The 24,622-nt window shown below is 37.2% G+C and overlaps 1 protein-coding gene across 2 annotated transcripts in view; it reads right to left on the reverse strand.

Annotated features, from left to right (window-relative positions):
- USP32 (ubiquitin specific peptidase 32) overlaps positions 1-24,622 on the reverse strand; it is a 192,907-nt gene that overhangs the window by 82,256 nt on the left and 86,029 nt on the right. For both annotated transcript variants that reach the window (XM_056126699.1, XM_056126700.1), the window contains exons 3-6: positions 21,904-22,009; positions 20,074-20,192; positions 11,572-11,731; positions 2,841-2,972 (exon numbers count right to left, since the gene is read on the reverse strand). In XM_056126699.1, coding sequence (XP_055982674.1) covers positions 2,841-2,972; positions 11,572-11,731; positions 20,074-20,192; positions 21,904-22,009 — 517 coding nt within the window. The remainder of the gene's footprint in view (positions 1-2,840; positions 2,973-11,571; positions 11,732-20,073; positions 20,193-21,903; positions 22,010-24,622) is intronic.

Genomic DNA, 24,622 nt, shown 5'->3' on the forward strand with positions numbered 1-24,622 from the left:
GCGTACAGCTAATACATTTGCAGCCACATGACATTTCAAACTCTACAACACTGATGAACCAGGAGTTGCACACCAGATTAATGGGATGTAATGTAGAAAAAAATCAATCTAGATTAACAAATATAAACACAGAAGGCTTAACTTATAACAACATCTTAGTAATCTCTTATTCAAGGGCTTAATGGCTCCACGATGCTATACACAACAATCTACACTAAGTTTCTTCTAAGGATATATTTTTATATCATACTTTTCGTAAATTATTTATAACAAGCATTATAAAATAAATTATTGGGGGCCTGCTATGGTGGCAGGCTTAAGAGGTGGTTGGGAAATTTGTAAATAATGGTGATGGGAAGGTGCAATGGTGGTGGGGTTGGTGTTGGAATATTAAATGTCTGGAACTAAACTGATGAATTAATAAAGTTATGAAACAAAAAAAAAGAAAAAGAAAACTAAAGTTATCAGGGTAAGTAGTGATAGGACAGTGGTAGGGCACTTAACTTGCATGTAGCCAAACTGGGTTCAATCCCTGGCATCCATTTAGTCCCCTGACCACCACCAGGAATGATCTCTGAGTGCAAAGCCAGAAATAACCCCTGAGCATTACCAGGTGTGGCCTGAAAAACAAAACTAAAATCCAAAACCAAAACCTAAAGTTCAGGGCTGAAGAGACAGTACAGGTGGTAAGGCACAAGGTTGATCCACTTTTGATCCCAAGCACTGTATATGGTACCCTGAGTACCACAAGAAATGAAGTCCTAAGCCTACAGGTGTGATCCAAAACAAAAAAAGAAAGAGAAAAATAGAAAGAAAACTCAAGATCAGAAGGGATTAAGTGATCTTTATTTTATTTTATTTTTTTTGTTACACCCAGTGGTACTCAAGGCTTAATCTTAGCTCTGTGCTCAGGGATCACTCCTGGTGGGACTCTGGAGACCATTTAAAGTACCATGGATTTGAACCCAGTTGATCCCAGAGAAGGCAAGTACCCTACCTTTTGTACTATCTCTCTGACCCCAAAAGGAATTAAGTGATTTGTGAAAAGTCTAAAGAAAGTTTGAATTTTTTTAAAAGTTCAGAAACAGAATCCAAGTATTAGATTCCAAATATGATTTTTGTGACATGACCTACAATTATTCTTTGTTTTTGGGCCATGCTCAGTGGTGCCCAGGACTGGTTCTGTGATCAGGGCTCATTCCTGGTGGGGATCAGGGAACTATATGTGCTGCTGGGGATTGAACCCAGGTTGACTGTGTGCAAGGCAAACACCCTACCTGCTGTTCTATCGCTCCAGCCTAGCAGCTACTATTATTCTATATATGTCTTTTTGTTTTGTTTTGGAGTCACACCCTGTGATGCTCAGGGTTTATTCCTGGCTCTAAGCTCAGAAGTCACATCTGTGGAATTTGGGGTCATGTGGGGTGCTGGGATCAAACTTGGGTAGGCCATGTGCAAGGCAAGCACTCTACTTACTGTATTATCATTCTGGCCTTATTATGCCTTAAAAAAAAAAAGACATGCAAAAAATAGGAGCTAGAGGAAATTGCAAAGATGGTCCAGTCCAGTGTTTTCTGGTGTGTTTGCTAGTGAGCATGAGTATGCATGCGTGTGTGTATGTCTAAAAGATATAGTGGTAGAATCTTCCATAAAAGAACATGTAGAGACTCCAATCACTGTCATGCTCAAAGCCAGACTCCACAGGCTTGGGACAATCCTCATCCAGGAAAGGATCTGTTGAAAAACTTAGGTATGCAGTTTTTGTGACTGAAGTCTCCAGGCTCTCATGAAGTAGAAGATGGACCACCTCCCCCCATCTCCCTTTTCTTCTAGGAGCCTGGCAGCTCCCAGAAGAAATTCCTGGAATGACAACTCAAAGTATACAACACTGATATACCATGAGTAGCATATGACATTAGACGGAATGTGAAATAGAAGACAACCAATCTCGATTAAGAAGTATTAACACACAGGCTTAACTACAACAACGTTAGTAAACTCTTATACAAGGGCTTAATGGCTCCAGGATGAGATACAACAATCTTCACACACTTTCTTCTAAGGAAATCTTTTTTGATCATTTTTAGTGAATTATTCAAAACAAGCAATATAAAATTTAGGGCCTGCTATTGGGGCAAGTCTTGGGCAGTGATTGGGAAAATTGGAAATAATGGCGGTGGTGAGGTGTAATGGTGGTGGATTGGTATTGCAATACTAAATGTAACAAACCATCATGAACAACCAAAAAAAATTATGAAGAGCTGGAGAGGTAGTGAAGTGGTTAGGGTGCTTGCCTTGAATGTAGCTGATCAGGATTGATTCTCAGCACTACATATGGTCCATCAAACGTTGCTGGGAGTGATTTCTGAGCAAAGAGCCAGGAGGAGGCACAGATGGGTCTGGCCCCCAATACACTAATAAAAATAAATGATCACCTACTTTTTTAAAAAAGGAAAAATACAAAAACAGTCGAGGGTCAAGGCACTCAAGGTGAAGAAGAGGAGGAATTAAATGTGGAAATCTGAAACCTTGCCTATTCAGTGGCTACCACCCTAATCAAATTTCAAAACTACCAACTAAGTCATATTCATACTATATATGAAGATAATCAGGTACAGAAGGGCTAAATTAATTCTAAGGTTACACAGACAGAATAGGAAGTTCAAAACTATTATTTTTATCTCCTGTTTTATTTTTTCCCTCCATAACACATTATTTGTAAGAAACTTGCAAATCTTTAAATACGATTTTCCAGAGTTAAGATGTTTGGGTTTTGGAAATAAGAGATGGGCTCAGGTCTGTTTACCAGAGAATGTTAGTAGAAAATGTAACATTCCTACCTTCACTTAGAGATGGACGAATAGGTGGAGAAACCAATGGGCCAAATGTCTCTAAATCAAATCGTCCAGTCCGGGACTGAGCCTTCAGCAACCAATAGCGTTTTTCCAGATCAATGATGTCTGATTCCTCCACTAAGAGACAAGTCAAAAAAGATGATAAAATCTCTTCTGGATAGTTAGTTCAGTCTTATGATATTCTTACAAAGATACAATTAATATATTACATATGTGCATTATTATACATATATATTATACATATATTTGAATTCAGTTGCTAAAAATAAATCACTACCTGGGCTGAGGGTGTACTGGGGTTCAAGGTACTTGCGGTGTATGAAACTGACCCTGGTTTGATCCAGGGAGGGAGGGAAACCACTTCTGGAGAAAACCTCTCCAGATAAACAACAGTGCCTCAAATTAGCAGAAACGTTATTCTTATTTTTATACTTCTAAGGAAGACAGCATCTAATGGGTGATCACTAACTTTTTGATTGGCTCATGTTTATATAACACTAAATTAGAACATGAAAATTTTTACTAACAGCCAATTTTTTACCTTTAGAAAGTACATTTACCAATCTCTTTAAAAAATATAACTTCTCTGTTGAAGTAGAAATGTGGAAAAAAAAACAACATTGATAGCTGACTGCATTGGACCCTAAGAAGAGCATCATTGTGTCAAAATAAAGACTTTCATTTTTTTGAAAAAAAAGAAAAAAAAAAGAAAACAACATTGATAAGATAAATGACCGATCTACTTGCAATAATTAAAATAATATTTTAAAGTACATTTTTGGCATATATGTTTATTTCTTTATAGACAAAAATTAGTTAATCAAATGTACCAAAATCAAACTAAATTCAATATATTCCTATCACCCAAAAATTTACACGAATTACCATCTGAACTGCTAGGAAAAAGGCAACTAACCTTATTTTTACTTAAGGAAGTTGGAACTAATCATTGTAGTTGTAACTTTACTTGCAATTCACAAATCGATACCAAAACTCAAATTTTCCTAGCTAAATAGCAACGAATTTATCACCTACCTATAGGTGTAACTTTTTCTGATTCACAACCAGACCACATTCCAACTTATCCATTAAATAGCTCTTGGCCTACACTCTGGATCATTCTAATTAAGTACCACCTCACCTCACTGGAGATTGCAGCAGCAAGAAATAGTTCTTTAAAGCCAGAATTAGATTCTCATGGTAAGGGAAAAAAGCCAGGCAAAATAATCAGGCATTTTCAAACAGCAATGCAGCTAACATTTTTGAGAAAGCTCATTTTTGAGAAAGCCAGGCAAAATAATCAGGCATTTTCAAACAGCAATGCAGCTACCATTTTTGAGAAAGCTCTCAAAAGCATTAGACATGGAGCATGAAATAACCTTCTGGAGGTCTATTTAAAATGGCTATAAGCCTTTACATAATTACAACCAGATAAGAGGATAAGGAGGGATGTGCAGATGAATCAGGCTTATAGTCTAAGAATTACTGAAGTGCTTTTTTTCTTATTGACAGAAGGTTTTAACATTGTAAACTGAAAAGGGTATTTAATTACATACATATTTTTGAGTCAATAAATGCTAAATAGGTCATATGAATTATATATAAAAGAAAAATAATCAAAATAAGTGCTATGGCATCAAAATTAATAAAAATATTTTTACTCCAGAATTTCAAAGATACTACTACTGAATTTAGCAATCTTATTAATTTTTTTTGGTTTATGTTTTTGAGCCACACCTGGTAATACTCAGGGGTTACTCCTGACTCTGCTTGTGTGACCATATAGGATACTGATGCTTGAACCCAGTTCAGCTGTGTACAAGGGGTAGTATTCCATTGTATATACACCACAGTGTCATAGTTTTTTTTATCCCTTGCAGTGCCAGGGATTAGAACCAAGAACTTACATCATATACCCTGTAATACCAAGCCAAATCTCCTGCCCTTTACTTTTTTTTTTTTTTTTGGGTTTGTTTTTTGGGTTACACCTGGCAATGCACAGAAGCTACTTCTGGCTTTACACTCAGGAAGTACTCCTGGCCGTGCTCGAGGGACCATATGGGATGCTGAGAATTGAACCCAGGTTGGCCACGCACAAGGCAAATGCCCTACCCACTGTACCAGCGCTCCAGCCCCATCCTGCCCTTTACTTTTTATTTTTAACAAATTCCATTCGATATTTCATTAAGGAGCAACAATTTATATTACTACCAACAGCATACAAGAGTTACTACTTTTCTACACTCTCTCCAATACTAATTTCTGACTAGTTTTTATATATAGTCTATTCTCACAGATGTTAAATGTTATCTCATTGTGGATTTACTCTGCATTTCCCTGATAACTGATTGACAATTTTTATGTGTTATTAACCCTTTATCAAATAAGTATTTTATATGTACAAATATTTTCTCCCATTCAACAAGATGTCTTTTCATTTAATGACAATTTCCAGTGCTGAGAGAAAACTTCAGTTTGATGTAGTCTCAATTGTTCATTATGGTTTCATTCCCTAGCCACTGGAGCTGAGTCCTCAGACACCACTGACAGCTACTTAATATTGAGATACTTTTTCTTACAGTCTCGGTTTCCTCATTTTTAGAATGATAATAAATGAAACAGATGATACAGGATTAAATAAATCAAAGAAATTATAGAGTACACCGCCTGCACTAGTAATATACATCTGGTAAATCAGAACCTTCCAACAAGGCAAAGTATTTTTGAAAAGAAAAAAACAAAGTACTAAAAGAACAAAGAGCATATAATATTCTCAAACATTTAGTGATAATGTATTAATATTATGTCCCTAAGCTTGTACTATAAACACAGATATGAGCGTGTGAAGAAGATAATTATGTTTAGATTCAAATTTATGTGAAAATTGGTCATTTTAATGAAAGTACAGACGTAGGGTTTTTGTTTTTGTTTTTGTTTTTTTGGGAGGAGCACACATGCATGAAGGCCCTAAAGGACTGGTTATCTAAAGAGGTACACACAATTAAAAGCTTGGCCAGGGAAAGGAAAAGGATTTGGAAAAGGGATATTACAGTAAGAAAAAAAGATTGTATGTATTTGGTCGATGTAACACCACTTCACCAAAATAAAGAGTGTGTGCAAAAGTATAGGATGAACAGATAACAAGAAGACGGAAAAACAAAACTAGAATTCTAAAAAATTGATGGATCATAAATAAAAAATGAGGGGGTGTGAGAGAGAGTATAGAGAGAGTATAGTATAGCTAACGCTAGCTAGCTTCCCTTGCAAATGGCCAAAACTGGTTTGATCCTTAATCTAATTTCTAAAATTCAAATAATATAAAACTATTAAATTAACATATACCTCAGAGACCTGGGCCCTATGAAAACAGGATGAGAATGCTATTCAGGTCTCCCAAAGAGGAATTGAAAGAGCTATGCTTGGAGTATCACATTTCACTCAAATGAGAGAAAGAATCTGGAGTTCCAACTTCCGTCGATGGTCAAGAATCAGTGACGCTGTCTTGTTTGCCAAGGCGTTGAAAATCAGATGGGCTGGACATGTAATGAGATTTGGAGATGACTGCTGGACTAGAGCCGTTACCGACTAGATTTCACAGGACGTCAAAAGATTGTGTGGCCGCCCACCTACAAGATGGTCAGACTTCTTCGTCAAGACCCTGAACCATAAGTTTGAGGCTCTTCATGTTCCTAGAATGAGCAGATGCCATTGGGCTACACTAGCATGTGATAGGGACAAATGGAATCGTTACTGGTGCCCGCTCAAGCAAATTGATGAGTAACGGGATGTCAAGTGATCAAGTGATTAAATTCAAAGAAAAGGCAAGTAACAATATTTTGAAACTCATCATTCTGACAATTCCATTTACTTGCCATAACAAAAATCTAAAAATATTTTGTGTAAATCTAATCAGTTAATTACTGTAACTCTACAGTGAATACAGATAGTACCCTAGTTTTATTTGTGATTTATATAAGAAAAATTTGATTAAATATGGCAGTGTGCTCAACTTACTGTGACTTCAAACTCTACTTTATAATTATATGTGAAAAAGTAATTAAAAGCATCAGCATTCTAATATAAGTGTTACTTATGAGTGAAAACTGTAATTTTTTTTTCTAGGTACCTTGGCTCATTACACAAATTTAAATGGAGCCACTGAGGCTTCAAAATAAATTGTGTTATCCTTATAAATCAGTTAATACTTTGTATTTATATTACAAGTTTCCACATTTCTGACACACTATTTGAAATGTTTAATGTACCAAATGGTGCTTGAGAGAAAGTGTCTACAGAGAGAGTAGTGCATTGTTCAGTTAGAAGGTAAGTAAGAATTTGTAGTTAATATAAATCACAGTCATCAGAATACTACAGAAATTTAGTAGCAATTCCAACTCTGACATACTAATCTTATAAGTAATGTTCACAAAGAAGTAACTGCTTGTTGAAAGTAGGAGTAATAATTTCAGTTGGTCAAAAAGCAAATTTTTTTACCATATAGGTGGATAATGAAACAACTGCTCTTGGGTTGGAGTGACAGTACAGTGGACAGGGCGTCTGCTTTGCACGCAGCCAACCTGGGCTCGATCACCAGCATCCCTTACGGTCCCTTGGGCACCACCAGGAATAATTCCCGAGTGCAGAGCCAGGAGTAACTCCTGTGCTTTGCTGGGTCATTATGAAAGTTTCTGATATATAAAATAAAGTCAATCCTGGGAATAAAATGAAGAGCATACTAATTATAGTTAATGATACTATACTGTATATTTGTTTCTTTTTGGTTTTGGGCCACACCAGACAGTGCTCAGGGCTTATTTCTGACTCTCTGCTCAGGGATCACTCCTGGTCAGGCTCAGAGCAACAAATGCGACTGCACCCAGGTCAACTGTGTGCTAGGCAAGCACTTTGGAGATGCCTGTGAATGTCACTAGGAGTGCCCTGGTGGCTCTCAGCACCTTGCCAGGCCCAGCATGGAACCATTCTGGAAAACAAAGTTTACATTAAAAAACTTAGAAAAAGGAGAGCAATTAAGGAAACTCAAAACAGCAACTAATTTAGAAAATTAGAAAATCACAATGTTTCAAAAGCCAAAGGAGAGAGACTTTCAAGAAAGCCTAGAAGTCTAAAGTGCTAGAAAGTTGCAGAGGTACAATAAACCTAAGGGGCTAACTATACTCTAAAGTTAGAAGGTTGTTAACTATTGTTGGTGGGAAAAAATGTGTCTACATGGATATTTGTTTTAAACGATTCAAGATAAATATTTTCTAACAATACAAAGGCATCATAACCTTTAGAAACTGTTAAAAATTCAAAAACCCTGCCATACACGATGAAGAATAAAATAGATAAACCATTTTCTAGTAAAAGTGGAACCGTATGTCATAACATAACATTTTTGACAATTACCCAACTGATTACATTTAAACTGTCAACTTTTTGATCGTTTCTGTCAAAAATAATCAATACACTGTTTATTGATTAATAATTTGTTGGCTTGCAAACAAATCGTCACGATTTCTCTTGATAAACAGTTAACACATTTTCTAGTTAAAAAAAGGAGCCATATAACTAACATTGTAGCAATTTTAACACTGAAAATCACCACTATGATCATGTTAAAATTTGTTATCATTTGACAGTCATTTTCAAAAATAAGCAATAAACAGTTATTTGCAAAGTAAGTTACTCAACTTTAACTGACAGAGACTCTTTTTGACCAAACTTTATAGCCATGTTTCTCTAAGCCTTTTTCCAAGGCTGGAACTTGGTGCCCACTCTGTTATTGGTTGTCCAGACCAGTATTAGCAAAGAATCCTGCTAAAAGTCATTCTAAGTCACTGATACATGATCAAGTTCCTCAACTCTGCCTGTGATGGGCCTCCAAGAATCCCCCTTACCTTGATGTCTCCTCAATTTTCTATTCATGCTCACCTTGTTCTGAGGCTATAAATCCCACTTGTCACTATCACATTTGGAGTTGAATCTTTTTCCCCTAATGTAATACTCTACTGTGAAAATCTTTAAAAATTTTTTTCCTTAACATTTTAACGAATGTTGGAATGTTTTCTTTAATAAGCAAGGTATTTTAGGAAAAGTGGTCAAACTTCACCCATCTAAGTAAAAAATAGCTCACTATTTAATCACAAATGAAAGTAAAAGTTCAGAACATTTTGTAAAACAGTTATATTTTAATAAAGAGTTAGAGCTTGTAGTGATTATTAAAAGCTTAATTTTTAATGCAAAACATTTCTTTAAAAGTTTTTCATTTGAAAATAAAGATAGGAGCACTAAAAAGTAATAAAGTCAATATTCAGAACTTATGGTAGCAATATAAGAGAAATTGAAGAAAAGTAGTTTGTGTGTAATCAGTAGTCAAGTCACAAATCATACAAAGCAACAGATATATATTGTACTTGACACTTAAGGTCCTCTATTCAATCAACACATACTTAAAGGGTCAGTACAGAGGAAGAATGAAAGAATAATGCTTCACCTCTGTGCCTGAAAAGACTGAGATTACATGTACAAATCAACAAAACAACATAAATAACTAGAATACAAAGATGAAAATGATAAATTCATTCAGAAGTGTAATAAAAAGGTATTAGCTTATGAGAGTTCAGAGGAAGGAGAGATTTCTCATAGGAAAAACGGTTTCATGGAAACAAAGGCGCAGGTGATTTGAGTTTGCAAAGATGTAAGACTTACAGGAATAAGGAAAGGGAAAGAGTCTAGGATTAAGAAATAGCATTAGCAAAAGAGAAGCATTTGTACTTATCTAAATAATCATAGGAAAGAACAGTAGAAGGTAATACTTAGACTTGAGTAGTTGATTAGTTGATTATCAGAAATCTCAGAATGTGACCTCATTTAGAAAACATTTCTTTATGGAGGTAATAAACTAAGAATCTAGGAGTGAATAATTCTGTATTTAAGGTTGGACTCTAAATCAATGACTGGTGTTCTCATAAGCAGATGAAAGAACAAAGAAAGACATGCTCAGAAAATCATATGAAGACGAAGGCAGAGGTTAAAATTATTTTGTCTTAAGGCAAGCAAGGATTAGTCACTGGAAGCTAGAAGATGCAAGTAATAATTCTTTAGGACCTTCAGAGGGAACATGGCTTTAATATCTTGATTTTAGCTACAGAATTGTGAAGAAATTTGTTGTTTCAGCTCATTAACTGCTTAATTTGGGGTTGGTTAAAAATGCTGGAGCAGATGCTTGCCATGTACAGGGATTGATCCCTAGCACTGCTGGAGGAAGAGCCTCCCCACCCCTCTGCTGCAACCCCCCCCCAAAAAAAAGAAAAAAGAAAACTATAATCTGTTACAACAGTCCCAGGAAACTAATAAAGGTTGGTTAAAGATAATTAGTAGAGGGCTACTGTGAAATGAATTGGAGAGCTGGGGAGATAGTTAAAGAGGCTGGAACACATACTTTCACCTGCAGAAGGCCTAGGTTTAGCCTCTGCAATTCATGGTTCCCAAAGCACTGTCAGGCGCAACCTACTTAAAGACCAAGCCAGGGGGAGCTCTAAACACCAGTGTGACCCCAAAATACACAAACAAAAACCCAAAAAAGGGCATCTGTCCCCAATTTCTGCTATATTTGGGCTTTGATCAAATCTTTATCATTTCCTAAGAGAGGTTTCTATTATTAGGCTTTTGATTAAGACTAAGCCATAACTGAACACCTGGAACTTTTCAGCCTTATTTATTCCCCATTCCCAAAAGAGAGGTCAGAAACTGATTTAGTACCTGGTCCTGTCTACATGAAAAGCTTTCATACACATTCCCAAAATATGGGCTCAGTAAAGTTTGTGGGTTGAAAAATATATCCATTCATAAGATGAACGGATTGGCACATACCAGTTTCACAAGTGCAGAAAGTTTGTACATGTGTGAATTGTACCTAATCTATCTCTTCATCTGACATTTTATATGAATCCTTTAACAAATTTATTATATAACAAAATTATATATGAATCGGTAAACATAAGTTTCTCTAAGTTCTATGATCATGTACTAAAGCAAATGATCATACCTGAGGAAGGGACCACAAAAATGAACATCAAGTTTATAGCAAAAGTGAGGGAGAGAAGAGCAGTCTAGTGGAACTGAGCTCCTAACCTTAGGGGTTTTGCTAACTCAGACAGATAATGTCAGAATTAAATGGAATTATAGGATACACAGCTGGCATCCAGAGAGGATTAGGGAATAGCCTGGCAGAGAAAACAAAATAACATACCTTTGGAATACAAGACTGATTTCAGGTACTTCATGCTCCAGCATTTCATATTATACTTAAAAATATATATCGGAGTGATAGCACAGAGGGTAGGGCATTTGCCTTGCACGTGGCCAACCTGGCTGACCCAAGTTTGATTCCTCTGCCCCTAGGAGAGCCTGGAAAAGCTACCGAGAGTATCTCACCCGCACAGCAAAGCCTGGCAAGCTACCTGCGATGTATTCGATATGCCAAACACAGTAACAACAAGTGTCACAAATGGAGACGTTACTGGGCCCGCTAGAGCAAATCGATGAATAATGGGAGGACACTGAGACAGTGCTACAGTGCTACTTAAAAATATGTGCATGCGCACACATGCACGCACGCACACACACACACACAGTCTCTCTAATGTACATATTCTCATACTACCAAGGAATTGTATCAAAATTGAACAGGAAATGATGAAATGACACTACTTACAATGTGTGACTCCAGCAAGAGTCTGGTAGAAAGTAGGCGTATCACTGTCATCGGTGAGCGTCACATATATACCTCCAGACAGTAACCAACGAGAGAAGGTAAAAGCATCTTTATTCAGCAGCAGCCAATTTCTAAACTTTTCATAGTTTACCTTTTCACCCTAGAGTTAAAACAAGAAAACAAATTTAGTCGAATTTTAAGGTCTCTTCCTTGGCACCTGGTGAATTATGCAATTAATTCACATTTACTTTTCTATAAAGGAGGGGTTACCTAAGTAATAGATTGTACACAAACTGTTTTATAAAATATTTGTGCTTCAGAATTTCCATGTGTGTAAGATCCATAGACTAACTGCAAATAATTTAAAATAGTGTAGCACCACTAATGTACTGCCACTAATGAGCTGCATTTTATTTGCTAAGGTATATTCCAAAGGCAATTAGCTCCAATCATTCTATTATTTAATGAATTTGATTCTTCACTTGGACTTATCCTTAGTGTTCAGCACTTCAATCTGTCAGAATTAGCATATTTTTAATTAAACAAGTATGGAATTTAAATGCTCTTTCATATTTCACAGGCAAATTTAAAATAGCTATGCAGGCATCCTCTTTCAGAAGGCATCGCTAAAAGCAAGTCAACTAGACTACACAAAGACACAAGATTTCTCTTATCTATGCCTTCTTTCCAGAGATTGGTCTTGCTAACTCTGTAGAGAGAAAAAGTATCAAGACTGAAAAAAGAAAACATCACTAGGCTGAATAAGGAATCTTTCCATTTGGAAGACAAGAAGACTTAAATTGAAATGTTTCTGTAAGGAAATGGGAGAAGCAACCACAAGGAAATACAATGAAGAATGAAATTCAGAAGCCAAATAATGCTAATTCTAATAAAGATATTAAGAAATACAAATAACTAATAGCCCAAAGGAGATACGGTAGAATATCTACATTACACAGCAGCATCCTATTAAGAAAAACAACATGCTTAGCCTAGTAATTACAGAATATTTAATAGTGCAATCAAGAAACACTAGCAGTATTGCTTTCTTGAATAAAAATGTCTGGCATCCAGATTTTTGAATGGGGCTGGAGAGAGCACAGTGGGTAGGGTGCATGTCTTGCATGCGGCCAACCCAGGTTCAATCCCTGGAAAACCATATGGTTCCCCAAGTACTGCCATGATTAATTGCTGAGTACAGAGCCAGGAGTTAACCCCCGCCCCCCCAAGCAACATTGGGTGTGGACCCCAAATAAAAACAACATAAAAACAGCAATTTAGAACTGCTACCTGAAGATCTCACCAACACATTTAGAGTTCAGGGATCATACCCACATACTGTTTCTACTCAAGACTAAGTCTAAGAAGAGTAAATGAAAATCCCATAAGTTGACATGCACGTGTAAGCTGCTCTGATATTAGGACATGATATGCCTTAAAATCAATAGGATCTGTAATAGCTGCTAGCATTTTTCTTTCTCTCTATTACACATATTGGTACATCTTCTATAATGGCATCTTAAATCCGGTGAAATGTGTTTAGTGGATTCTATGGGAGGGGGTAGTTTCCACTTTTCCAATGTTATTGTTGCTGTGATGACCATGAGTCATTCACAAGCATGACAGTAGTCTCCACACATTTCTTGGTTGCAGTGCTCACTGGAACTTGCACATCTGGTTACAGTGCTCTCACACTCAGCTGCAGTATTCACTGGGTAGGGGTGGGGTGGGAGGGTTTGAACACTCCTTTGGTTCTGATGCTTACACACACTAGGTCGTATGCTCACTGAGGGTCGCTGCGGTGATTACACATGTGCTCAGCAGGAGTCAAATTCCCTAGCTATAGTGCTCACAGATCTTTTAGCTGCAGGGTGAGCTAGGGGTCTGAGTGCTTAGTTGTTAGCTAAGCCTAAGTGAGGTGCAGTTCAAAACCACCTGCAGCAGTACCAGTGATTGAATTTGCAACCACACTCTCACAGGCATCTTAATCACTGACTTATCCCCCAGGCCCTGAAATATGGTTGTTCTCATGGTTTCAGTGAAGTTAAACTTTTATAAGCTGCAGCCTTATATATCACTATCACCTCGTTGTTCATCGATTTGCTCGAGCAAATCGAGGGGGCACCAGTAACATCTCCATTCATCCCTGTCACGTGCTAGTGTAGCCCGATGGCATATTGGGGGCTTTTTCAGGGTTAGGGGAATAAGGACCATCATTGTTACTGTTTTTGGCACATCGAGTACGCCACAGGTAGCTTGCCAGGCTCTGTCATGCGGGCGGGATACTCTCGGTAGCTTGCTGGGCTCTCCAAGAGAGATGGAGGCTTTTGGACTTCTAATCACCTTTACAGGTATTCCCAGTCAGGCATATATCACTAATAAAAAGTAATTTATTCAAAATGTAATTGGAAGTCTCTGTTTTTCCCATGTTTCTCAGATTAAGAACTGTGTAATCGCCAGGTGGCTGGGGAACCCTGCCACAGCTCACTCTCTCTCCTCTCTTCTCTTGCTCTCTCTCGTTCTCTCCCCCACGCCCATGTTTGGTGGTCTCGGGCCACTTCCCCACCATGGCCCATTTTGATTCAGGGTAGCGCACAGCTTGCCCTGAATCCATCCAGTCCCTTGTAGAGACCCTGCTTTGGGGGTGCTAGGAACAAAGGGCAACTGAGGCTTAAGTTGAAGAGACCAGAAGCCCAGGAGTGAACATCATTCAGAGTCAATTAACTCCCAAATTACAAAAGCACAGCACTGTCTTCCTGTGTCTATACAAAAAAAGACATTGTTCTGAATTAACTATGCAAAGGACTTAAGGAGAACGAAAGCAATATTTACAAGTTAACAGAGTCTGATTAGGAGATAAAGGTGAATCACTGGTTGGGCAAGCAGAGCACAAAGAAAGAGGTTGCAGATAAACACAGAGGAATGAGAGCACTGTGATATGAGTAATCCAATAAACCTAAGCTCCCTGTGGCAAGGCAGAAAAGACAAACCAATGTTATCCTACAAAGAACCATGTGATTTAGGATTTATTTGCCAGGCTTCCTTTTTATTCAATATATAGTAATACGCCTAGCAATAAAGAAGAAAGAAATATTTTATTCATGATTATATAATGACAGAGATAGGAATGAACCCAGAGAGGTCATACTCCAAAGTCTTTGGACCTATAGATATGATCCACACTGCTCATTTGACTGAGTGAAATAAATATAAAGCAACCACTAAAATGTACCTGTCCGTTGGGAATCATCTATTAAATGACTTACATTTTTGAATCAGAAATATTTTTTGAGGGAACAGGGGATCATCATACCTAGCAGTAGTTAAGGAGCCATGCAGAAAGTTGAAAAGCAAGTGTCTGAACACAATCATCTGAGAAATTACTCAGAAATTATAGCTGGAAAATATAGCAAATACGTGAATCAGAAAAAAATGGCATACTTACAGTATTGGATTTTTATTGGGGGGGGCACACCTGACAGTGCTCAGGGATTACTCCTGGATCTGTGCTTAGGGATCATTCCTGGTGGTGCTCAGGGACCATATGGGATGCCTAGGATCAAACTTGGGTAAGCCACATAGAAGGCAAATGTCCTACACACTATAGTGTCTCCCTAGTCCCTTTGATAAAAGTTTAAAATCATTTAAAATGGTATGGGGGGGGGGGCAAGTGATAGCACAGTAGGGAGGACGTTTGCTTTGATCCTCCCATATGGTCCCATATGGTCCTCCGAGGACCATCAGGAGTAATTCCTGAGTGCAGAGCCAGGAGTAACCCCCGAGCATCGTTGGGTGTGACCCAAAAAGTCAAAAAATAAAAAATTTTTTAAAATTTTAAAAAAATGGTACTGGGATTTACAATAATGTTAATTATACTTTTCATGCATACATCATTCCAAAACCACACCCATCACTAGGGCCCACCTCCCTCCATGCATTTGCTATTTTGACACATCAACTATTAGTATCTAATAACCACAAATACACAATGATTTAATCATATGTATATGAGGATTACAAAGGCTAGACCTCTCATTTCTTTGATCTGTTCTTTTCCCAAGATCTTTTTTGTCCCTCCTATGATCCTTTCTCACCTATTTACTACCATGGACATAAAGGATATCTTTTTATAATAATAACAGCTTCCTTCATCACAGAAGCAATTATATCAGTTTCCCCATCACAATTCCCCCTTATAATTACACTCACTCTAATATTCTGATTGCAGAAAAAAAATTTTTTTTAAAACACTTGGGGCCACACTTGGCAGAGCTCAAAGGCTACTTACTCCCAGCTTGGAGCTGCGGGATGATATGGTGTTGTGTTAGGGATTGAACTTGATCTATCCACTGCTAAACATGTGCTCCAGTCTTTTGAACCATCTCCTGGGTTCTTTAATAAATTGTTAGTTCCACAAGGCCTACACTAATGACATACTTCAACACTGTCAAGCCTACAAATTGCTTCTCAGTGATCAAAGGTGAATTCATTTGACCATTCAGAGTTTTACACAGCTAATTGTGTTTTCCTTTATCTTTTCTGTTTTTGTACCATATCTGGCAGTGCTTGAGAACTACTCCTGGCTCAGTGCTCAGGAATTGCTGGTCTGCAACAGTACTCAGAGGACCATGTGGTACCAGGAATAGAACCTAGGACTTCCTCATACATAGCCTGGGTTCCAGTGCTCTGAGCTATCTCCTTATATTATCTTGTTATTTACTGCTTGACGGGTTCCCTTTTGAAACACGTTCATCATTTGGTTTTTAGAACTTCATTCTCTTTTGATTCTCCTTGTAGAGCTGTTCCTTAGGCTCCTGTTGTAAAATTTCTTCATCTCATCAGTTTCTAAACACTGAAGAACTCAATCTTCCAGTCTTTTTTTTTATAATCTAAATTCATTGCTAAATGATTTTAACCTACTCTATAAGCCAGCATATCCTTTCCCCTAAAATTCAACCTTATGATGTCAAAAAACATAACTGAGCACTGCACTTGAATGTCTATAGGAGTCTCATATTTAATCATGTCCTAAACCTCTCTTGATACAGAAACTTCAAACCTCCCTTTCTCCAATCTTTCTATTTGTTTGTTTGGTTGGTTTTAAGGCCATTCCTGGCTGTGCTCAGGGCCTATTCCTTACAAAATCAGGCCAAATTTTAGTCATTCTCTTCTCTTTTTGTCATCATCAATACATATTGAAATATTGTCTACTCCATTTAAAAACCTCCCATTATCCTACTGCTAAAACATGATTGAAACCAGCATTTCATAACCTGAAGACATAGGGCCCTACTATGGGTCTCCAAAATACTCAACAGAGGCCATAGGTAAAAACTGTTCAAATGAGGAATTCATGGCACAAGATTTGGAGGCCAACTGGTACTTAAGGAGACCAAAAGAAGAAAAGAAAATAGGAAGAAAGTCACAGATGGAAAAAAAAGATTAAAAAAGCAAAACAAAACAAAACGCTGATCTAACTATCAACACCTCCCTGGATTATTTAGATAGAAAAGTTAAATTATTTCAGCCTATATTTCACATTAAAAAAACAAAATGATCATGTTTTAAAAAATAGTACAAGTATTAGCTTGCGTGTTTTGCAAGCACTAAACCCAGGTTTGAGCTCATGCACCATAGAGCCCCCAAGAGTACCACAGGGTATAGTTCTGGAGGTGCTTGAGCACTACTGGGATGGTCCTAGTAGTGCTCTGCAACCCAAAAGTCCAAGTACTACCATATCCTCAGGTTACCATATCAACTGAACAGCCCAAGAATCATCAGAATGATTCCTGGACTTGCTCAGCAACCCTTTGAAGGCCCTCTACCCCATCCTCCACCCCCACTCCCCACCCCCGCCTCAAATCCAAGTTGCACACAACAATCTGATGTAGCCTTTTGAACAAAATCCTTAAGTGATTTTCATTTGGTTCATGGCAAAATGAAAAAATACTTAAGAGTCCTAATGATGCCTTATATAATTTCCTCACTATCACCTATGAATTTCTGTAAACTTCCTTTCTAATTACTCCCTTGCTCACTTCTTTACAGCTAAATTGGTTCCTTTGTTGTTCCCAGGGCAAGTCAAGCACAATCCAGCTTAGGGCCTTTTTTGCTGTCTTGTCCTGGAAAAGGCTTCCTCTGGATACATGCCTGAACCTCTCCTTTAAAATGTTTTGTTCAAAGGTTATTTTATCTTACAGGCTTTTTGTAATTCTCCTATATGATATACAAATATTCATATATCTTCCCCATCACACCTATTCCCCTTATTCTACTCTATTTTTTTCCTAAGGCACTAGTTATCATCTAATATATATATATACATATATATATACATACATACATATATATATTTTTCCCTACTGTGCCTAAATTTTAGAGAAGTGAATGGCCACCATAATTTAATTCAGATTCACAAAACATGTCTGGGGCTCAACAGATGGCTCAGAAGGTTGAGTGCATGCAAAGCATAGTTGGAGCCACAGGTTTGAGCCCCAGCACTGCCAGGACTGAACCTGAGCACTCAATAACCTGGAAGGAATCCCCTAAGCACTGCTAAGTATGACCCCCAAAAACAAACAAAAAGGGGTATCAGCATAAACTTTATAAAAATATATGTGTATTTGTATATATACTCCTTGAAAATGAACAAATAATATTAACGTATATGACATATCAATGAAAAATCCAGTTAATCTGTTGTGCAAAGAAAAGAGTACTTTTTTCCCTGACCAGCAATTGCTTGTTACCGGAGGGGGAAAAAAATCACAGTTTAGTTTGTCTTGAAGTATTAAAATATTAGTACAGCAACTTATAGTTAATATGTCAGAGCCAAAAATGAAGGAAGACAATCATTTTGCACCAACTACACAGAAAATAGCCAACATATAATACAATAACCACTACCAAAAGCATCACAGCCAAGTTCAAAAGCAAGAAAGGGAAATCTCCAGTAGCTATCAATACAGAGAAAATTCAAAACAGAAAATCCTATAAGATATTAGAATTAGAGATACACATATGACTGAAGTACTGACAGTACCCATATAGATCAAAAAGGAACAATACAAAATGAATGAAAGAATCCCAAATAAAACCAAAAGCAGTGAGGAACCATCAAATCTGTGAAACAGAAGTGGGTCAAAAGGGACTGGAAAAATAGTAGTACAGGTAAGGTACTTTGCCTTGCATGAAGCTCACCCTGGTTTGATCCCACAGCACTACATATAGTTTCCAGAGCACTGTCTGGGATCACTCCTAAGCACAGAGCCAGTAATAGCCCCTGAGCACTGGTAGGTGTGTGCCCCCACCTCCAAACCATAAATTTTCTATCCCTAGCGACTTCTCATATTAAAAGATATCTAAAAAGAAAAAAAACCCTTTTTTCTGGTTAAAGACAGGCACGTTTAATTGCTTACCTTACATAGAATGAAAAGATTTTATTTTATTTTTGTTTTTTGGGGCCATACCTGGCAGTGCTTAGGGCTTATTCCTGGTTCTGCACTCAGGGAATCAATCCTGGGTGGAGTCTGGGGGACTATTTGTGTTGCTGGGGATTGAACCTGGATAGGCTGAGTGCATAGCAAGCACCTTACCTGCTACAATTCTATTGTTCCAGGCCCTCAAAATATTTTATTTGTGAAAACTAAAGAAAAAAAAGACAAAAAAATTAAATGTATCTTATTATACAAATCACTTAGGTCACTGTCACTGTCTTCCCGTTGTTCATCGATTTGCTCGAGCGGGTCCAGTAACGTCTTCATAGTGAGACTTGTTACTGTGTTTGGCATATCGAATACGTCATGGGTAGCTTGCCAGGCTTTGCTGTGAGGGCAAGATATTCTTGGTAGCTTGCCGGGCTCTCCGAGAGGGGCGGAGGAATCGAACTCGGGTGGGCCATGATGGCCGCTTGCAAGGCAAACGCCCTACTCGCTGTGCTATCGCTCCAGCCCAAATCACTTAGGTAAAAATATTAAATAGGTTTTTTTTTTTCCTTTTTTTTTTGTAGTGTCAGGGATCAAACCCAGTCCCTCACATTCAAGGTAAGTACTTTACTGCTAAGCCATATTTTCAGCCAATAAAATAAGATTTAATGGACCACAAAGTCACAAGTAGCTCTGGTCCAAAGGGTGACACACTTAACATGCCATGTTAAAAAACAATGTCAATGTAATGTGAATGCTGTTTCAAAAGCTTGAAGGATTGTGTGTGCACGCATACGTGTGAATCTTTGTATATAACTGTGAAAATGTATTTGATTACACCTTGAGCATAGAAATCTGCCTTCAGAGTAGAACTGAGAATTTTCAATACACAGATGCAGCAGTAATGAGTGTCATGAATTTCTGAGCACAGTACAATAAATGAGACAGCAACTCTTAAAAATAAAAATGTCAAGAATACACTACAAACAAACACCTATTAATCATAGCTAAACTCATTATACAACTAAGAGTTAATACTCTGTCAGCAGTTAGGGAGGAAATATAAATCTAAATATACCTCTGAGAAACACTTCCTGAGTGTATCTGGAACTTTACCATCCACCACATGAAGCATTCTTTCCATTTCTTCCCGTACAACATAGCTCCCGGATTCACTTGCAAAAAGACTAAATATGTCTAGAAGAAATAATGAATTAATTAATATCACCATTTAGTGTTTACCAGAGTGGGGAATATCATCCCCTGCAGGGTCCTGGAATGATAATTAGGGGGTGGGGTAATAGTCTTGTGTGCGATTAGAGGGCACTTTCTGTTTGTTGTTTGAGGGAACTTGGGAGGGGGTGGTGCTGGGTGATTTTTTTTCCCCTGAAAATATGGAGGCAGGTTAAGTATGTTTGGTACCTCTATCATATATTAATATGCCCTAAAGGGAAGAGAAAGGTAACAATCATTGAATGCTTGTTACAAATATGTCACTTACAGAGCTGGAGAGATAGCTCAAAGGCCCCAAGTCTTTCCAACTGACAATCCAAGGCTCCCTGTGCACCACAGGTGTAATCCTAATGGCCCCAAGAACCTGCGGAGCACTGCACAGGCAGGGTCAAGAAATGAACTATCCAGCCTACTCAATTGACTATCACCAGGAATGGCTCCTAGACCCCTTGAATATTGCTTGGGAGGCCTCCCTCCACAAGAAAAAAAATTTGGTATATAGTAAGTATATTTTCATTTCTAAAAATATTCAGCATTGCAAATTAAATCAGCAATAATAATTTATAAAACACCAAATTTACATAAATGCTTAGGTGTGACAATACAAAGTGTTTGCAGTAAGTTGAAAGAAACAGGTCCTCTTATACACATTTAATCAGAACATAAATTAGCACTACAATTTTGGAAGGAAACTAGTCAAATTCTAGTAAGAGTGAATATATTCTAGAAACTTCAGGGTCAACCCATGAACACCCTGGAGAAACTGTTACATTTGTACAAGATATAAGAAAATTAACCAAACCACCTGCTTTGTAACAGTAAAAATGAGGTGGGGAAAGAATAAATATCTCAACAAAAAATTTTGTAAACTGAGATACATGCACACATAAAGGTATGTGACAGAATAAGGAAATTAAATACTTCAAGATAAGCTTTTAAAAATTCAGAGAAAAAGCCAAATTACAAAATAATTTGTAGTATACTATTTATTAAAAAATATTGAAGAAAAAACAAATTGAAGGTCTTCAGAACAGTTTAAAGATATGTTTAAGGATATGAAAAAAAGTCATAAGTATTAAAAAAAACCCTATCTGAGAAACAAAAGATCACCAAATTCATAAGTAGTTTTCTGCTAAGGGAAGAGCAGGTTTGAGATACAGAGGCCCTCACTTTAACCATAATGTTAATATTCTTAAAATACAAGATCTGGAGCAAATATGATACAATGTGAAAAATTAAATGTGAAAAAATAAGTTTGGTTTAGACAGATATTATATATATATATCTGAAATATTACTGTTGAAATTATGAACAGTTGGGTTATGAAATGCATAACCCAAAGGATAAACTGATATCATAACCGCTAGGCACCTCATTCCCAGAAGCAATGGAGAAGTATTGTAGTTTTTCCACATTCTCACCAATAGACATTATATTATCTGTCTTTTTAAAAATTTTGGTTATTCTAATGTGTGTGAAAGTTGTTTTATTATCCTTTTCATTTATATTTCTCTAATGATAATTACATTGAACATTTTTCAAGTGTTTATTGAACAAAAATATTTCTCATTGGTGATTCATTAATTCAAATTCTTTGCCTGTCATCAGAATTTTGAGGTAAAGTATTACACACAGAAATAATAGTATAATCAATTTGAGATGATGAAACGCTTACATTTTGTTTTCTCTTCATCTCTGCCTCTTGTAAGAAGGACAAGTCCAACTATTAAGTTATTGAAGTGCAGTCCTTTAGATGTTCCACCAAAAGAACAGTAAATCACCTAGAAGAAAATGATAAAAAAGTTATACTTTTTCAATCACTGAGGAATTTGAGACAGATAGCACCTTTAACAAATTTTGTTTCCATCTCCAAACAAGGCCCTGGTGGTAACTTTAATTTTATGCCTTATCTCACTCAGCTAAGAACATAATGTACTCTGAAGTGTATATACCACTAGCTCAAACACTGAATTTTTATTCTCTCTTTCTGGGATCTCTGTCAAGGTCTAAGAGAATAGATGTTTTCCCTTTAAATAGCCCAAATAATGTGATTTTTGTACAATTTGCAATTACAAACTTAAAATGTGAGTACCTTTTTTTCAGTACCAAATATCAAACTCACACATTTCACCACAACTGTTGCCTAACCTACATACATAACTTTGATTTTAAAGATATTCTCAACTGAATGTTTATAAAGAAACATTTATAAAGAGTTCCCAAAAGGCATATTTTATACTCTTAGAATTAATACATGTTTGGTTTTCCTCTAGGTTCCCGGTACAAGAATTTCTAAAAACCTTGGAATTTCCTGAGTAAGAGGTGAGAAAATCTTCTGTTAATCCAAAGATCCCCTTTCAAACACACTTGAGTTTATGTCAATGCGGTGATTCTTGGTGCGCCTCTTAGGTAGCTACAGATTGGGAGGGGTTTGTCAGAAGAACTAAAGATGTAATTTAACTTTTTGAAGCATGACGTCTAATCCCCAAATTAGAGAGTGGGCAAATCACCAATGGCTAAAGATTTAATCAATCACGCCTACAATGGAACTTCCACCTCCCCTTCCCCTCCTTCAAAGACATAAGCTCAGGGAATGGTAACCTCCTGGGTTGGTGAGTGCAACAAAGCACTGAAAGGGTGATACATCCAGGGAGGGCACAAGTCCTTTCTTTTTAGTCATTCCCTTCCCTATATAGGAGCACTTTGCTGTGTTCTCTCTTCTTTTGCCCATTTCTGTGTTTTAAATTTTATAATAAACCAGTAATAGTATACAGGACCAAAATGCAGTTCAACAGCAGCGCGATGCCTTATCTGTGTGGCACCCTTGGTTCAGTTTTTACACCAACACCAAATGAATGAATGAATGAATGAGTGAATAAATGTATATGTATTTGATCAGAAATATGGGCAGTTCAGGACACATGATTGAGCCATTGTGCTCAGTCTGCATTGGACATTACTATGAGATCCAAATTGAACTCGAGAACACCTTGTTGGTGTCTTGAACTTGGAGAATAAGTTGATGTGAGAGGGAGAAACCCATCTATTTTGTTAGGTAAGCATTGGGTTGTAGAAACCAGATGTAACCTAGCATCTGTCATGTAAAACTTTTATCAATAAGATGCATGATTAAAATTTCAAGAAAATATAAATGGTCAAAATGAAAAAATACATTTACTGAATTATATTTACAATATAGTCAATAACAGTCTGAGAGCCAGTCTCAAAGAGTATTCATCTTTAACAGCATTAATAGCAAAATCTACAAAAAATTTGCTCAGGGAGTTGGTTCCAGATCAAAGAGAGTATTACAAACATACTTTGTGGAATGATGATTTTTAATCACCCTGTCTAAACTGGAGGAAGACAGCAGATAAAAAGCTTCATCTGTAGGAGAGGAGCAGGAAAACATCACTGTCCTAAACCTATAGAGATTGCAGTGAGAAAGCTTCATTCATCCCTCAGATCCAAGGATGTGTGACTCCCTGAAACAGAAACAGATAGGACAATAGAGAATGTCCCTCACTTCAGTACCTCTCTTCCACCTCTAGCACTGCATCAACACTGAGGAATAAACAGCCGCAGTGTATGGCTGGGGGGAGGGAAGAGAATGGCAAACGTCCTCTCCAAGGAAAAGGAACGAAAGAAAAAATGAGGTTTTGGGGTTGTTTGTTTTGTTTTCTTTGTGTTGGTTTTGGGGCCATACCCTGCAGTACTCAGGGCTTACTCCTGGTTCTGCACTCAGGGATCACTCCTGTCAGGCTCAGGGGACCACATCGGGTGCTGGGAATTGAATCCAGGTCAGCCATGTGCAAGGGAAGCACCCTGCCCACTGTAATATCCCACTGGCTAAGAAAATGAGATTTAAACATTGAAGATAAAGCAGACAGTGGGAAGGACTCTGGCAAAGCTGTTCCTAATCTAAAGAGAGCTAATTCTTGAATGAAAGTTGAAGTCTACAGTAACACCATAGCAGTACAATAGAGGTCAACTCACAGACCAGACTGATTCCATTATAAGAGCTCAATTCCTACTGTCCTACAGTCTTTAACCACAGATTTAAATCGCATGGTGCACCAACCTACTATACAAAAAGGGAAATCATGCAAAAGAATTCAGTAAAGTTATGGAATGTTTTACTATTAAACCCAAAAGAATTAAGTAAGAGCAGGGGAGGGAGAAAAAAAAAAGAATTAAGTAAGAGCAAAAGAAGGTACGGGGAAATGGGATGGAAAAGAATAGAAAAGAAATTAAAGAGCTGTGGGACAATGTTGAATGATTCATTAAACACATAGCTGAAATCTTGGAAATATAGAGAATAGGACAGAAGAAATATTTGAACTAATAATAGCCTCAAACTACCAAAACTAATTAAGACACAAAACCATAGGTAG

This window comes from Sorex fumeus, unplaced genomic scaffold, assembly GCF_029834395.1.
Source record: "Sorex fumeus unplaced genomic scaffold, SorFum_2.1 ptg000063l, whole genome shotgun sequence".
NCBI classification, from domain to species: domain Eukaryota; kingdom Metazoa; phylum Chordata; class Mammalia; order Eulipotyphla; family Soricidae; genus Sorex; species Sorex fumeus.